The sequence below is a fragment of the Clupea harengus genome, chromosome 5 (genome assembly GCF_900700415.2).
Source record: "Clupea harengus chromosome 5, Ch_v2.0.2, whole genome shotgun sequence".
NCBI classification, from domain to species: domain Eukaryota; kingdom Metazoa; phylum Chordata; class Actinopteri; order Clupeiformes; family Clupeidae; genus Clupea; species Clupea harengus.
The window spans coordinates 2020520-2037790 of NC_045156.1; the positions used below are offsets into that span (position 1 = coordinate 2020520).

The window sequence follows — 17271 nt, forward strand, 5'->3', positions numbered from 1 at the left end:
AAGAGGAAGAGACAGTACAGGTGGAGGAGGAAGAGACAGTGCAGGTGGAGGAGGAGGAGACGGTGGAAGAGATGGTGGAAGAAACAGTGGAGGAGATGGCTAGAACAAAAGAGAGAAAAGTCCCAGGAGCAGAATAGTGAATGGACCTCTAAATGGCCATTTATTACTGTAGGAAGCACCAGCTCATATTACTGGTGCTCTATCTGCCGCCAAGAGACCTCGTGTGCCCATCCAGGTGTGCGGGATGTGACAAGGCACATAGGCAGTAAGGGGCATCAGCCCAAACAGCAGGCACTGAAGTCAACCAGCACAAATAATACATCCAATTCTATGACTATGGCATATATAATGGGAACCAACACCAAAAATGATAAAAGAGTCCAAAAAAGCAACAAACACCTACAATAAACATAATTCTCTTTCTCTCTCTCTCTCTCTCTCTCTCTCTCTCTCTCTCTCCCAAATTGAATACATACTTTGTAATTGGTTGAATTGTCAGTGCCATGTGTCAAATCTTTTCTGCAAGTCTGAGCAATTATTAACAACAAAACACTAAAAATAATATGGGGGGGGGGGGGGCGGGGCTGGTCTGTGGGCATACGGCAGGGGCGGGGCGGGCGGAATGGGGGTGGGCCGGGGGCGTCGTCAGGGGGGGGGGGGGGGTATGTCACTCTTGCCTGTCTTCAAAACTTGAGAGCCCTGTTGACCATTGGTTGAGAGAGCCAAATGGAACCTTACGGAGGTGAGTAAATGTAGCATACCAAATTTCTAAATTTTAAAGTAACAGTATGTAGCAATTGTACTTTAGGGTTAGGATTAGCAATTTTACCTTAAAATAACAGCTTAAAAAAATTGGGGCGCTACAATGATGTTTAATATGGAGAATGGCCTCTATGGCATTGCCATACCAGGGTCCGTAAGCATATGTGCTATGTAAGTTTCTGGAAGCCGTCCGAGTACTACTCTCTGCCGGAATAGTAAGTAACTTATTTGCCGTCTTGCTTTGTCTTGTGTTGCACTTGATTGATGTTTGACTGTGTTAGGAAAGTTGTTGACTCACTAGTTTGTCATAGTGTCAAAGTAAGCAAATTTCAACAGGTTTCGCTAGGTTTAGCCGCTAGCATCTCGTTAGCGATTAGCAATTCCTCCGTTGTGCTGCTTTAACCGAAGGGGTTCTTGAGATATTGAAATGTGTTAACTCACTGACAGAATGATCCGCAATGGCAACACTTTTATATGGTTGGATTAAGTGTTTAATGTTTGAGCAACATAAAATCCACCAGTGCTAACACTAACTAAACTAACACTAGTTTAGAACGAACCTTTCGTCTGAGATTATAACACTTCTACTGTTGGATTAAATGATTGAGCAACAAAAAATCTGTTTCACCACCAAGCCTAATGATACCTTAGAGTTAGACCATCCTTTTCTAATCAAATCAAGTGATTGCTCCTTTAGCAGCTACCCAACATAAAACGACAAAAATGAAATATCTTGAAAATCCTTGTCTTATACAGTTAATAATGTTGCCAACTACTAATTATACAAAGCATTTCCACAAATAATCTGTTAGTAGGCTATCATAGGGAGATTTTCCATGTAAACATATAAATTTGCTACTTGGCAAACCAAATATACATCTATTTGGAAAAGGCCTATAAGGACTATGGAAAGGCTGTCACTGTGGCAAGAATCAAGAGGTGCGTAAAACTTTATCCGGTGCTGCGCAGTGCTGATATAACATGATGCATGCTGAACTAAAACCAATGCATGCATGTTAGAAAGTTTTTCTGACTTTTAATGTCAATGTCAACTGGTTTGACAATTTACATTAAAACCTTGCAGGAACAAGGTGGCGCTGCAAGAGCTAGAACCTTCATGACATCAGAACATCACCCCAGTACATAAATATTCAAGCTAATCACCCATGGAAAAACAGAAACCGAATATCACGGAACACCGGCGTTGATGGTCAAGTCAACCAGCCGAAAAGCCAAGTCGAAAATGAACACTGCTGTAGATGCGGTTTCCCAGAATGCATTGCCTTGCCAACGTAGACAAACTGGGGCTGAATCGTCAACATGGCTACCGGTGTCTGAAACCCTTGTCATTTATTTTATTAAACGAACCGAACATTTAATTAAAAACGAATTTTGACAACACAACCAAAGAAATATAACTTACTCAAATAGGACAACAGAGAGATTTGTAAGTAACTGATATCTCAAGGTAAGACATCTAATGATATTTGTTTTGTTACCTCTGCTAACATTAGGTCTATAGGAAGAACATGTTTGCTAACAAGCTAGCTAGCTAACAAGCAGATCTTGTAACCGAATGAGTTATTTATCCAGTGCATGTAGTACTTCAATGTCATTATGTATGGGTATATGTAAATATTTAGGCGGCGGGTAGTTTTTAGGTCGATTTGGTTGATTGCGTCCTCTCTATGTCACCCTACCTACGCTAACGTTTTACCTTCATGCCCTGGCTGTGTATGTAGGCGAGCTACCTGTGGTGAGGTGGCAAATAACGTCACTGTTAGTGGTCATTTGCTTGCTTCGATCCTGGTCAGGCTATAACATAAGTGGTATCATACGTGTCGTGATGGCAGTACAATCTGTGACCCATAACATTTTTACATTCTTATCTGGGGGGCGCCTCAGTGAAGCATACATGCTACGTTCTCCGCTCTAAGGGAAACTTCAAGATTTTTCAACCCGGGCCCTATTTTTAGATCTCGGTTTCCGATTATAACGTTCTAACTCAATACTAATACTGGACAGATTTCTGTCGTTAATTGGCGTTCGTAAAAGTTTGGACGCCAAAAAATCCCGAAGTTTCACTTTAACATTCTCTATCCAATCTCTAGCCATCCTCAGTCAACGATTGCTAATCGTCACCAATTCTCTTCAGCTAGGCGAAATGGCTAGTCCAAGGAGCAGGCGAGTGCTGAAGGAAGTGAGAACAGACGATGGGAACAATGTGAGTACTATTAATCAGTAACAGGGCAAGGTATTTAATATTTCTTCCTGTTTTATTAAAGTCAGCCGATCCTGTCTGGCTGTTAAAAGCTGTTTTCTCTGCAATGCAGTCCAACAGTTTGCCTTTGGCTCTCCATAGATTTGTTTTGAATGTGGTGCATTCAACCCGCAATGGGTGAGTGTGACCTATGGAATATGGATCTGTCTGGAGTGCTCTGGGAAGCATCGTGGCCTTGGAGTTCATCTCAGGTCTGTATCTCTCCACTTGTCTTTTCATCTTCTGCTGTGAAGGTTGTTTTTATCATGTTTTCAGTCCAGCCAATGACTCTTGACCTTTACACACTATTGTTATTTGATGGCATTACTTGGTCTTGGAATCTGGGATAGATTTCCTAAAACATTTCCCAGTGTAAGATGCAGAAAGCTCCTCATAACCTCTCCCAGAATCTTTAAAGGTACAGTTTGCAATTGTAATACAATACACCTTTTTGTCAAATTCAGTAAATTGTTACTTTAGCTGTCCATTCAGGTTGTGTGCTCTAAAGAAACTCCAGTCCTGGCTCTGTAAATGGGACGCATACAAGAGCATGAAAGAGCACATTTAATTTGACGTGTTAAGCTCAAATATCAATAGCCCTTCACCAGAATCGCAGACTTAAATCTTGCTAGGAAATTGCTAGGACCTTGGGATATTTCAGCGGACGTCAACATATGCCAACAAATGCCAACAAATGGTCTGCTTACATTTTCTATCTATGAAGATCTGCTGGTGTAAAACAAAAAATATTTTTCAGCAAAAATATTATTTAATAAAATTCAGGGAATCTGGGAAATTACGGCTCTTAGGTCAAATATGTATCACTGAATCTAATCAGGTGTATTTTGATGTGTCTGTGGGAAATTATGTTATTTACAAATAATTGTAATAATGTTTTAAAAGAAGTAATAAAAGGAAAGTATTGAAAAATATACCACTCCTTAGGGCACTGTTGGTTGGAAAGCGGAGTCCCTTAAATGTCTTTAGTTATGGTATATTTACAGCATTCTAGCCCCAAGTGTATGGAATCTTGTATAACACATTTGCCAGCAGTTAATGTGATTTACTGAAAATGGCAAAACTTTTCATTTATTTGGTCGCTTTGCTAAATCTTCCGTCAGTGCTTTGTTACATTGACATGTAACCAGTTGTACGTCTAGAATTTTGTGAAGTCTATGCTAAACACAAGTCTATGCTAAACACAGCACTCAATATGTTGTCTTGAGGAGTTATGTATTATACATATTTGTTCACAGATTTATTGTGAATAATTAGATTTTCCCATCAACTCCTAGTTCAACAATTGTGTTTAAAATAGTGTTATGAATGTGAAAGTAGTGTTGGGTAATTTTTGTAAAAAGAAAAAGGCTATTTGGCAGGTGACAACTCAGTATTGTATAAGTAACTTTTAAATCTTTTTATTTTTTAGTTTTGTTCGCTCTGTGTCTATGGACAAATGGAAGGACATAGAGCTGGAGAAGATGAAATCTGGAGGTAATGCGAAATTCCGGCTGTTTCTGGAGTTGCAGGATGATTATGATCCCAACTGGAACATGCAGGAGAAGTACAACAGCAAACCTGCAGCCCTGTTCAGAGATAAGGTAAACTGATTTCTGGTTGGGGGTGATTAGTTGGTATCTAGTCTGTAAAACGTATTGATTATGTAGCGAGAAACAATAATTGCACAACAGAAGTGATTTCCCTTCCTACTCCGTCTGCTTTCTGTGTCTCTTGGTCCTTATGGGAAAGGTCTGAAATGTATAAAATGATGTGTGTGTGTGTGTGTGTGTGTGTGTGTGTGTGTGTGTGTGTGTGTGTGTGTGTGTGTGTGTGTGTGTGTGTGTGTGTGTGTGTGTGTGTGTATGTGTATATATATATATATATATATATAAAACATATACACACACACTCACACACCAGAAACTGCTTAACAATGAAAGTACATATACAGTCAAGCCGGAAAGTCTGCACATCCCTTTCACCATCACCGATTTTATTTAGTTACAGACATATTCTACAATAGATTGAGTTCATTTTTTTGCCTCAAACATCTACACACAATTGCCAATAATGACGAAGTGAAAGAGGTTTTTATGCAATTTTATTTTACTGACAAAAATAGGTTATTTAGGGGTTGCATATCTGTACACACTCTTAGCCTAATACTTGGTTTCTGCACCTTTGGTAGCGATTACAGCTTCAAGGCGTCTTGGGCTAGAAGCTACGAGCTTCACACACTTGTTTCTGGACATTTTTGCCCATTCCTCTTGGCATATCCATCCAAGCTCCATCAGGTTGGATGGGGGGCGTCGGTACACAGCCATTTTCAGCTGTTTCCACAGATGTTCAATTGGATTCAGGTCTGGGCTCTGGCTGGGCCACTCAAGGACATTCAGACTTTCTCCGGAGCCACTCCTTTGTTCTCTTGGCTGTGTGCTTCGGGTTGTTGTCATGTTGGAAGGTAAACCTTTGCCCCAGTCTGAGGTCCAGAGCACTCTGGAGCAGGTTTTTTTCAAGGATATTTGTGTACTTAGCTGCATTCATCTTTCCCTCTATCGGGACAAGTCGCCCCGTTCCTGCTGCTGAAAAACATCCCCACTTCATGATGCTGCCAGCGCTATGCTTCACTGCAGGGATGGTATTAGCCAGGTGATGAGCAGTGCCTGGTTTTCTCCAGACGTGACGCTTGGTATTCAGGCCAAAAAGTTCAATCTTGGTTTCATCAGACCAGAGAATCTTTTTTCTCATGGTTTGAGAGTCCTCTAGGTGCCTTTTGGCAAAGTGGGCTGTGATGTGCCTTTTACTAAGGAGGGGCTTCCGTCTGGCCACTCTACCATAAAGGCCTGATTGGTGGACTGCTGCCTGGATGGTTGATCTTCTGAAAGGTTCTTCCATCTCCACAAGGATACGCTGGAGCTCTGTCAGAGAAACCCTTGGGTTCCTGCTCACCTCCCTGGCCAAGGTCTTCCCCGAATTCTCAGTTTGGTCGGGCAGCCAGGTCTAGGAAGATTCTTGGTGGTTCCAAACTTCTTCCATTTACGAATGATGGTGGCCACTGGGCTCTTTGGGACTTGTAAAGCTGCAGAGATTTTTCCGTACCCTTCTCCAGATCTATGCCTTGACACAATCCTGTTTCTGAGGGTGAAAATTCCTTTGACCCCATGGCTTGGAGTTTGCTCTGACATGCACTGTCAACTGTGGGACCTTATATAGGCAGGTGTCGGCAATCCCCAATCATGTCCAATCAATTGAATTCATCACAGATGGACTCCAATTGTCCAAAAGTTGTAGAAACATCTTAAGCAGTATCAGTGAAAACAAAATGCACCTCAGCTCACTTTTGGGTGTCATATCAAAGGGTGTGCACACTTTAATTACATTTTGATTTTTAATAAATTAGCACAAATGTCTAAAAACCTGTTTTCACTTTGTTATTATGAGCTATTTTGTGTAGAATTTTGAGACAAAAAATGAACTCAATCTATTGTAGAATATGTCTGTAACGTAATAAAACGTGGAGAAGGTGAAAGGGGTGTGCAGACCTTCCGGCTTGACTGTAGATTGGATCTCTGAATAGCTAAAAAAGAACATCCCTCTGAGAGAGTAATTCAGAAAAAAAATGATCTACACATCTTGTAAGATGCAATCACTGGACAGGTTTCAGTCAACCTGACTTGTGTCTGCTTTACGGCAGGTTGCCACTCTGGCAGAGGGAAAGGAATGGTCCCTTGAGAATAGCTCTGCCAAAGACTGGACCCCACCGCAACCCAAGATGGGACTCTCCTCCTCACACCGGTAAACATGCCAAAATGATCAGATGGCAGACACATTTAGAATAGTTGCTGAGCAACTCGGCTACTGCGTGCTGTACATTTTCCTTTCTCAAGAGATGTATTGTGCTATGCATTATAAAGGAAGTAAATGCATATTATAAATGTTACAGTTTTGATCATTCTTGCAAGCCTGGCTGCACATGTTTTCTGCTCGTAATTGTCTGGAACATATTGTTTTTACTTAGTTGGTGCTGTTGTGAATGAATAACACTCTGCTAATAATCCACATGTGAGAATTAACCTTACTGTTGTGCAATAGCTCTGCTGGCCAGGGGAATACCTCTGGCAACCCCTCTGACAGAGCCTTTGAGGACTGGCTGAGTGATGATGTCAACTCGTACCAAGGGTTCGTGTCTTGAAGCAGAGAATCAAATGTAAAATAGTTTGTGCAGTACAGTGGATATCCACCATTTGGTTGTTGTTGTTGTTCTGTAACCTGCTGATGTTTGTGTGTGCAGTGGAGGTGGTTATAGTGGCCAGGACAACCGCTACGTTGGCTTTGGCAATACAGTCAACCCCCCCAAGAGGGATGAGGATTTCGTGAACAATGCCTTGTCCTCAATTTATACGGTAAGTTTCAAAGAAATGTGTACAAACGTAGACTTTTGACAGCATGACTGTACTAGTTCCTGTCCTCTGTTGTAGCTTGGTCTTGGTCATTGTTAGTGTCCATTCGCTCAAGTTTTAAAATGTAGCTAGTTGGAACATTTATTTTGATAATTATTATATGAAAAAAATTGTCTCGTCTATCTTTAAGAAACATAATAATCAGTCCTGGCTTGAAATATAATTTTGTATGTTCATCTGTGCTGTAGTTTCTCCTGAAAACAGTTTTTTGAGTCGTAAAGATTCCTTTTCTGCAGGAGCGTATTACAATAGTTAAATATGACCTAAATGGACATACAGTGGGGAAAATAAGTATTTGAACCCCTGCCGATTTCGCAAGTTTGGCCACTTGCAAATGTGTGATCTATAATTGTAATAGTAGGTGTATTTTAACAGTGAGAAACAGAATATCAACAAAAAAATCCAGAAAACTGCATTTTATAACATTTATGACTTAATTTGCATTTGATGCAGAAAATAAGTATTTGAACCCCTAGCAAAACATGACTTAGTACTTGGTGGAATAACCCTTGTTGGCAAGCACAGACGTCCTGTACCCTTGGCAGAGAAACAGCCCCAAAGCATTATGTTTCCACCTCCATGCTTGACGGTGGGGATGGTGTTCTTGGGGTCATATTCAGCATTCTTCCCCCTCCAAACGCGGCAAGTCGAGTTGATGCCAAAGAGCTTGATTTTGGTCTCATCTGACCACATCCTGTCTCCCAATCCTCCTTAGAATCATTCAAGTGTTCATTGGCAAACTTCAGACGGCCCTGTACATGTGCTTCCTTGAGCAGGGGGACCTTGCGAGTGCTGCAGTACTTCAAACCATTACGGCGTAGTGTGTTGCCAATGGTTTTCTTGGTGACTGTGGTCCCAGCTGCCTTGAGATCATTCACAAGCTCCCCCTGTGTAGTTCTGGGGTTATTCTGCACCTTTCGGATGATCACCGATACCGCACGAGGGGATATCTTGCATGGAGCTCCAGACCTAGAGCGATTGACAGTTGTCTGGTGTTGCTTCCATTTACGAATAATCGCACCAATAGTTGTCTGCTTTTCACCAAGCTGCTTGCCGATGGTTTTGTAACCCATTCCAGCCTTGCGGAGGTCTACAAAACTCTTTGGTCTTGCCCATGGTGGTGAGGTTGAAGGTGTGAAGTATGATTCTTTGGACAGGTTTCTTTTATACGCGTCACCAGTTGAGATCAGGTGTACCTTGTTAGGCCTAATGAGGACTAATCTGTGTGCGTCTTGGGCACATAATTGGTCATTGGGAGCCAGAATTCTTGCTGTTTGCTTGGGGGTTCAAATACTCTTTTTCTGCATCAAATACAAATAAAGTCATAAATGTTATAAAATGCAGTTTTCTGGATTTGTTTGTTGATATTCTATTTCTCACTGTTAAAATACACCTACCATTACAATTATAGATCACACATTTCTTTGCAAGTGGCCAAAGTTGCGAAATCGGCAGGAGTTCAAATACTTATTTTCCCCACTGTATGTAGTGAGAATTGTTTCAACTCCCTGTTATCACATTAAAAATATGCCTGCACCATGTTTGTCTTGAGTAAAATAAGTAAAAGACAATGTTTTGTGTTTGATGCAGGGCTGGAGCAGTTTCACAGTTGGTGCCAGCAAGTTTGCATGTGTTGCCAAGGACAATGTAAGTATCTGTGTAAATATTTGCTCGGGTGCATTTTGAACATAAAAACACCAGCTGGTCTTCCTATGGAGAGGAATGGCGAAACATTATGAAGCGGCCATTTGAATGAGTAAAGGATTTCTTCGTCATAGAAGTGGCTGATGATCTTACGTTAGGTTTGCATACTGACAAATTAATTTATGGTCAGCTCAAAAACTATTAGTTGGAAAAACGATTACGTTTCTGTAATATTTTTGACATCATATTTACTCCTCTCTTCAGACTGTGAAACTTGCCAGCCAAGCAACTCTGAAGGTATGTGATCATGTTGAAACTGAAATATTGTTCACCCGTGTTAAAAATGAAGTAGAAACTTGAAACTCAGTTGATTTACATGATTCTGTACCCTGTGCATTAACTGTGGATTCTGTGTGGACTATGTAATGGACTGCAGTAAAGATGCTTAATCTCTAATGTTTATCGAGAAAAGTGAAATCAAAAAGTCTTCCAAATTGTGTAACTTTGCACTGATTTGAATGGAGGTTAATAATATGGCATGGTCTCCTCTGGGTCTATTAAGTTTTTAACTGTACAAGTATCACTTTCCCTAACTCTCTCTGCCTACTACGGATAAAGTTGAGGGGCTACAAGCCACCTCCTGAGCCGGTAAAACCACTAACAGTGCATGGCTCTCGCTAGTTCGTTGTCCCGTCTACACAACTGTGCATTTCATTTCTAGTTCATGTTCTGGTGTTGTAAATAACCTGTGTCTTGCTTACTGGCTGCATCCGACGTGAGAAAGGAGCGTTTATGGCGTTTACTGTATATGGGCAATTTAGTTTATGTTTCATTTTGTCTCGCATTTGTTTTGACCAGATGGATGCTCTATGTCCTGAGAGTTAGTGAGCACAAATTGGCCTCTTTGCCTGTACTGTGTTTGCCCAGAAATGTTTCTTAGTTTGTTGCTTTTTAAAATATCAACAGTACCAGACAACAAAAGTTGTGGAATTTGGGCGGCTGGCTACCTTGCCTTTAGCTAAGCAAGGTGGGAGGCGCTATCATAGGCCAAGCTGCATTTTGAATGAAGAATATCCTTTGCCAGGGTAACTAGCACCCATAGCATGAGCCACATGTCACAAAAAAAAGTGCCTTCGCTAATTCTCTCATGATTTATCCATCTGGTCATCATCACTAACCCATCATAACCATCACTAGCAGCAGTGTATCTCTGTCCAGTCGCTGTCACGGCATGTTAAAGAGGAACGCTGCCCCATCCAACCCGTTCACCTCCGCCCCATCCAACCCGTTCATGTTGAATGATTGATTATGGATTGTGAATGTGACCTTCCTTCACACCTCTTCTCTTTTTTTTTTCCACTCCCAACTAGGCATCAGAGTTAGGCCAGACATTAAATGAGAATGTTATCAAACCTACCCAAGAAAAGGTAACACTGTTGTTTGGCGTGTGTGCTAATTTGGTGGTGGGTCAACATCGCATAGTGAAGAGATCAATAGAACCTTTAGGGTAGTGGCTATTGTTTTTTTTGTCTAATGTGTGACCTTGATCAGTAGATGACAAAGCAGAAGAATCCTTTAGTATTAGAAAAGCTACCCTGGAACATTTAGAGTGCATGATGTTTGTGTATGTTGGTGTGTTGGAAAAACAGTAATCTACGGATTGAGTCTCAAACTGTCTATTTTCTTCCATTTTTCATTTTACATGAAAAAATATATTGATACTTCCATTTAATCATGCAATTGTGTTGTCTTGTAAGCATCACTTTTACTTGTTATTGGTTAGTGTGTCACTAAGGTTTGTCCACAGGTTGCAGTGCTTGGAAATGGTGGCATTTAAATATGAAATCAACATTGCTTTGACTCGTTTAGGTAAAAGAGGGAAAGTTGCTTGATGAAATGGCTGTGGGCATCTCTGGTTTGGCTTCAAAGGTAGGACACAGAGGCACAGGCCTCTGAACTAACCCCTAACTAGCCTCGTCTGGGTCACAGACACATGTGCATGGATCTCCATTAGAAGCGTTTCACCTCAACCAGACTCCGCTTGTGGTAGAACAGTGCCCTCTAGTGGCATTCCATCACATCCCTCAGCTTTGTACCTGAATTCAGAGGGGATGTTGGGGAGGTGTCTGTCTCAAGACAGGCTTGTACTCTCACTTAAGTGAGTGAGGGACCATTGATGGCGGGGGGGGTGTATAAGGAGGATGAAGCATTTGGTTGGTTGGAGCTGTGCGGGAAGACGCTGAGTCATTCTGCCCTTGTCTGTGACACTGAGGAGGCTGGTTTGGGTGCATCACTGCTTATGCTTGAATGCTAATCAAATGTTTCCCACCTCTTTTTTGCTGCCATTGTAATGCTAATGGTGAGTACAAGTGTGGTGTCTGAAGTAGATTTTGTTACCAACCTTGTGGCCAAATAGGTATTTGAATTTTTGTTAATAATTAGTACCCTGCAATATTGAAGAAGTTAAAGTGTGTGAGCTATGCTTAATTATGAGTGTTTTGCTGTCTTCGGGCTATACGAGAAATGTGTTTGCTGCCATGTAATCTAGAGGTTAATGATGCTAAGCTAAGGTTTTTCAAGTTAAAGGTCCTCAGGAGTTTCATTGTTTTGGTTTAGGTCCAGGATGCAGGCGCTAAAGGCTGGAAGGACGTGACTCAGTATTTCGGCAGCAAACCAGAGGACTTAGCCGACGGGTATGAGAAATTGTTCTCTCACCTCCACACACTCAACCCTGCTGCCTGCACTGCATATACAGTGGCAGTGGGCACCCCTAGTCAACATTTCTGTTACTGTGAATAGTTAAGTTAGTAGAAGATGAACTGATCTCCTAAAGGTTGAAGATGAAAAAATATAATTTTCAACATTTTAGTCCATGCTCAGTGTGGAACATTACTTGGCGGTAAAGTGTTCTCAGAGACTCGAAGGAATTGGGCGCAGCTCACAGTTAAGTCTGAGTGAACTAATTAGCTCCCCTCTAATCACGTTAGACCAGGAGGAAAATGGTCTGAAGGGACGCAATTATTTAGTTTGGTGTTCATATCTAATGATCTGTTTCAGATTTGTTTTTCTTTCCTCAGTGGCAGCTTATTAAGCCATGTCTCCAGTTGTCATAGAGATATCATGTGAAAGGGGTCCCTCTGAACAGATGGGTCAGGATATTACAGGCGCTCTTGACATTAGCGGCTGCTAATACTTCCCACCTCTCTACTTGCAGATGTCAAGGAGAGGGCTATCAGACCATGGACCCATCGGCGGGCTACCAGAACAGCGGCGGCGCTGAGAACGAGGGCTGGGAGACTTTCGGCAGCGTCGCCAAGCCCAAGAAGTCGCCCAGCAGCGACAGCTGGACCATCGCCGACAACTCGGCCGGCAAGAAGAGCTCCGACAGCTGGGACAACTGGGGCTCGGAGGGCCAGGCCAACAACAAGCACAGCACCGGCGACAGCTGGGAGACCTGGGACACCAACTGGGATAGCGCTGGCGAGAACAAGGCCAAGAAGAGTCCCGCCAAGCCAGCGGAGGAGTCTTGGGACAATGCCGACTGGTAGAGAGGAAGCTTTGCCGGAGGGCCGTGTAGTCTTTGCCGTGAAGGTGGGGTGCAGTCATGTTGACAGACATACCAATTGTGTCAGATGTGTGAGATTTTTTTTGTTTCTTTTATTTTCTTAGTGTGATTTTTGAACGCCACAAAAGTGAAAGGTTATTTTGGAATCATGTAATCTGTCAAAGATCCCCCCACCCCCCCTCTGTGTTTGCAGATTGCCTTTCTCTAATGAAGGCATTAGCTATGACTTAATTCACTCCCCAAAGGTACTGATAGCAACACTGCTGGGTTGCAGTAATTTGTACTTTGTTTTTCTTTCACATGTCAGTGTTTCCTTTCAACGCTGCAGCCAGACTGCTGTGTTTTTTTTTCATCAGCATCTCAAACCAGCAACATGTGGGCCAGTTTCTGCCTTTGAAGTCTTCAGTTAACCTGTCACATATTTTTAAAATATATTTTTCTTCGTGTTTTGTTTATTTTCAACCCTAGTTTTTTGTGGTGTTTTTCATCAGCTTTCTCTTAAATCTTATTTTTTTTGTACCTTTGTGTCTTGACGGCATCCGACCTTTCTCTGATGAATCTAAATTGTATCAGTAGTGTTGTTTTCAGTGTAGTTGTTCTGCGCTCATTTGATGTTATTCATCTACAATTTTGCACCATCTCATCTCAAGCCTCATCTCTTTCGGGGGGAAAAGTCATATTACAGTCCTGCAGAGGCTGTAGAATCCATTTGAAGTATGCTACTGACTTCAAAGGAAAAGAAGCAGACAACCAAGCAACATAAAAGGGAGGTTGGAGGGGGGGGACAACATGCATCTTATCCCTACGTGATCCACCTGGTTTGACTTTAAAGTCTATACCCACTAAAGACTCACCCAGAGCCAGAGATTTGTTCAGTACATGTTGTGAACAAATGTGTGTGTCTGTGTCTGTGTTTGTGTCTGTGTCTGTGTCTGTGTCTGTGTCTGTGTCTGTGTCTGTGTGTGTGTGTGTGTGTGTGTGTGTGTGTGTGTGTGTGTGTGTGGGGTATGATTGTGTGTTTATTTATGTACATCACCTGTTTGCTGAGATGCAGACGTACAGACCTCAGCCCATGCTCTCCCCTGTGACTGATGCATGCATATATCGCCAAAAGAACTACCACGGTGATCTTTTCTGACCTCAGCATTCGACCACCCTTGTCTGTCAGTTCAAGTTCACACAGTGCTTTGTGTCTCAGGGTGAAATGTGATCTGAGATGCTTATGCAACAACAACACTCATTTCAGTCTTGGGCCGGCATGATGACCAGTGTTTTTTTTCTTGTTCTGTGCAGTACATGGTCCAATAAGAGAGGTGTTTCATATTTGAAAATGCCTTTCTGTCTAGTATGTCATTGTCAGTGTCATTTACCTACTCTTGCTCTTGGGAAAATGAGCTGAGGGAATATTCTGAAATGTTTGAAAGAATAACTGAAGGCACCTTTTTTTTTTTTAAGGTGTTAACACAGCATTTTGGGGGCAATGTTGCAAGTGTGATTTGTACATATTCGTCCAAGCGGATGAATTGTGCATCGCTAACTGCCATGCTTTTTAAAGCATCACCTGTTGAGCCCCTTTGCTCCGAGTGAAGCCTGTGGTACTGTCTGTTCAGAGTCGTTGCATGTTTTTACAACCGTTGGGTCGATGTGCGTCTGTCAAGTCTCAGACAAGAGTCAGCGTGACCACATGCCCCTTAATATTCCCCCTCTTTGTTTCTGGTGTGTAGATGATGTCATGGGGTAGTATGCGGTCGTCTGCATGTGGTCATCAGGTGCGCTAGACTGACACACCACTAGAAATGCATGCGTGTTCCAAAAAAAAAAATAGATACAGTTAAATGATAAAAATGGAATTAATGTGTAAAATCAGGTGCATTGTTTGGAGACTATTGAAAACTGAAATATTGTGCAATGCTCGTATTGTGCATCCTGTACCCCTGAGTTGAACTGTTTAATACAGTACGTTATACAGGGCCTTAAAGAGCTGCTGTTGTCATACTTTGCAAAACGGACAGCTTGGCTGAGTCTGCGAGTCAGTGTGCGCGTGTGCGTATGTGTGCGCGTGTGCAAGTATGTTGCTTATTTGCTATGAATATTTGTTGGATGACGTCTAGAAATACTGTAACTGACGAAATTACCAAACTCAGTCAGTTGATGTGCTGTTTTAATTTCCTCTCATTCTCGAATATGTAAACAGTGCTGGTTCTTTTATACTGTATTTTTTATTTTCTGAAGTATATCACATATTTATATAAATAATTAAAGGACAATAACATAGCTCATTGTGATGTAACCTTTAACCCTAAGTCTGCAGATTTGCGTCTGGAAAGAGATCATTGAATGCTTAATTTTCACTCTGTCTATAACATAAAAGTAAAAAATATTGTTAATTAACTACGTTTTTAACAAACAACCAGCTGGAGTATTGTATGGTGTGTTGTTAACTTGCGAACATTTAATATTTCTGTGTTCTCACAATTATCCACGTGCTGTCATTGTACATTTGATCCATTTAAATATCTTGAAATAAATGCTATTTTTGGATGTAAACATAATGATGAAAAAAAAAACGATGATGAAAAAACGAATAACGCATTTAATAGTGTACCTAAGTACGCCTATGTTTTATGTTAAGGTATTTATGTGATGGTATGCTGCTGTGTATGCATCTGCCCTCCCCCCCCCCCCCCCTTCATTTTTAGCAACAGCACCGTGGCTTGGTGGAACTGAAAATACCTGTGTGTTTGGGTGTGCAACTTCTCATTCCGCAAAAACCCGTCTGAAAGTTTTGTTGTATAAAGCAGGCTACACAAGAGTTATTGCTGTGTCATTGAAGTTCATACATTATATGTCGTCGGGGAAAATAAAGAAATGTATATGAATTACATGTTTGTTCCTTGGCTTGTGTATGTTACATGGGGGAACTAGTAGAAACTAAATGTAGGCTGTAACCCTATCGTTGCGGGTTTTCTTGCTGAGCCACAGTTCACACTCAGCCCGTAGAAATGGCCTTTTTTCCCGGGGGGTGCAAAATAATTGGACAGCCTCTGCAAGTTGCATGGGAGTCGCGGTAAATATTCAGATTCAAATGATGTTATGGCTCTCTTTGAATTCATGATTTTGCCCTCGTTGATGTGAATGGCACAAATGGCAGCCATAGAAGCGAGTCTTCGCAGCCAGTGGCAACTGAGGTACGCGTTGTAGCCCTCCTAGAAGGCGAGGCTTCAGCACACTTCGCCGCCTGAGAGGCACCCACCCGTAGATGTGCAGAAATCTAGCGGTGGCCGTGATTTGTTGGAAATCATGGGGTAAGGGCTATTCACTTTCTTATAAATTTAAAAATATCCATGTTGGCTGTATTTTTTTTTTATGTCGCAATGAGATGTTTGATTGAAAATATAGCCGAAATGCTTTTGAAAGCGCAACAGGAATACATTACGAATATATAGCTGAACTCCATGTTCTCTTCTCTATGAAGATCACATTCGTAGACTATTCCTCAAAGGTTAGCAAAACCATCCACTATACTGCAATGACGGTGACATGTCTGGGTTTGTGGTGGATTGCGTTGCTCATTTAGACTGTTTTAACCTATTCACATTACGGTAGATTGAACCAGACCGATTTTTAACCAGTGGCGATGGCTGTGTCATTATAGCCTAAACCAGTCTCAAGTAGCCATGACTTAACATTGGTAAATTCATCATCTAATCGCTGCTTGAGGCTTGATGTATGAATAATTGGCATAGCCTAGTAGACAAACTCGAGAGACATTTCACAGCCTGGTAGGAGACAGCAGGATAATGAGACTGCCTCAGTGCAATCGTGTAAATTATTCGTAACTTACTGTTCTAGGGTGAAAAAAAACAAACAATATATGACTGACGGTCAGACTATTTGTTTGTTCGTTGCAAATAGCCTACTGCTTACTAGAGCATTGATTGATCAGCTACCTCTTTAGGTACCAAATGCAAGGTCGTTGGTCGAACTAGGTTACTAATGCAGCAGGAGTGAGACTATTACTAGAATGGTATGTTGTGTCACAGATAAGGAATCTGCTTATTCTCTTAGTCGAATCTTTCTGCCGTCTTGTAATGCTGTCTCATTTTCAAAAAGCTTGCAAATAAACGAGTGAGAACTGTCTGTGCGCTTGTCAAGTAGCCTAGCTTTGCCGTTAACCAATTTGTTTTGATGCACAGCAAAATAGTGTATTAATTGGGGGGGGGGGGGGTAATGGAAAGAACTGAAAGGGCTCTAACCCACTTATTTTCACAATAGCTGCAATGAAGTACGTTCGTGATTGAAGGCTGATCGATTTGCGTCATGTCGTGGGTTCCCTCTCTGATCCATCAGTGTTGCTGGTTTTGAATATACTGTAAGTATACTTATTTGTACACTGTCTTGATGTATTGCAACTATGTAGCCTACCTCGTAGTCAGTTCCATAGGTTACACATATCTGTGTGTTAACTGTTAAAACACGTACTTATATCTCTGTTGCTGTGTTATTACACTTGCGGTTGGCCTAGTGGTTGCTGAGTAACAGGGCTGCACAGTAGCCTAACTGATCCGAGTCCATGCCTT

The 17271-nt window shown here is 41.7% G+C and overlaps 2 protein-coding genes across 11 annotated transcripts in view; both read left to right on the forward strand.

Annotated features, from left to right (window-relative positions):
* The first annotated feature begins 2022 nt into the window (after positions 1–2022).
* Positions 2023–15573, forward strand: arfgap1 (ADP-ribosylation factor GTPase activating protein 1). 6 transcript variants are annotated; one of them, XM_031567269.1, is made up of 13 exons: positions 2023–2209; positions 2884–2986; positions 3125–3234; positions 4452–4623; positions 6717–6817; positions 7115–7201; positions 7314–7425; positions 9073–9129; positions 9391–9423; positions 10497–10553; positions 10996–11055; positions 11743–11819; positions 12341–15573. In XM_031567269.1, exons 2-13 carry the CDS (start codon positions 2927–2929, stop codon positions 12672–12674), a joined length of 1260 nt encoding a protein of 419 aa, XP_031423129.1. In that variant the 5' UTR covers positions 2023–2209; positions 2884–2926; the 3' UTR covers positions 12675–15573. The 6 variants fall into 6 exon arrangements, with proteins under 6 accessions (XP_031423129.1, XP_012683560.1, XP_012683547.1 ...); XM_012828106.2 differs by having other exon boundaries at positions 2918–2986; XM_012828093.3 differs by having other exon boundaries at positions 2024–2230.
* A 275-nt stretch (positions 15574–15848) lies between these two features.
* elmo2 (engulfment and cell motility 2) overlaps positions 15849–17271 on the forward strand; it is a 28384-nt gene continuing 26961 nt past the window's right edge. For 2 of the 5 annotated variants that reach the window (XM_031567268.2, XM_012828082.3), the window contains exons 1-2: positions 15857–15996; positions 16967–17063. The gene's annotated coding sequence lies outside the window, so the exon portion shown is untranslated. Of the gene's footprint in view, positions 15997–16966; positions 17064–17271 lie in introns of all 5 variants that reach the window. The other 3 variants (XM_031567266.2, XM_031567265.2, XM_031567267.2) reach the window with 3 other exon arrangements.

Coding starts and splice junctions, on each gene's coding strand:
- arfgap1 (XM_031567269.1), top strand. CDS start 2,927: ATGGCTAGTCCAAGGAGCAGGCGAGTGCTGAAGGAAGTGAGAACAGAC. Junction 6,818..7,114: donor GGACTCTCCTCCTCACACCG/GTAAACATGCCA, acceptor GTTGTGCAATAG/CTCTGCTGGCCAGGGGAATA. Junction 11,056..11,742: donor TCTCTGGTTTGGCTTCAAAG/GTAGGACACAGA, acceptor GTTTTGGTTTAG/GTCCAGGATGCAGGCGCTAA.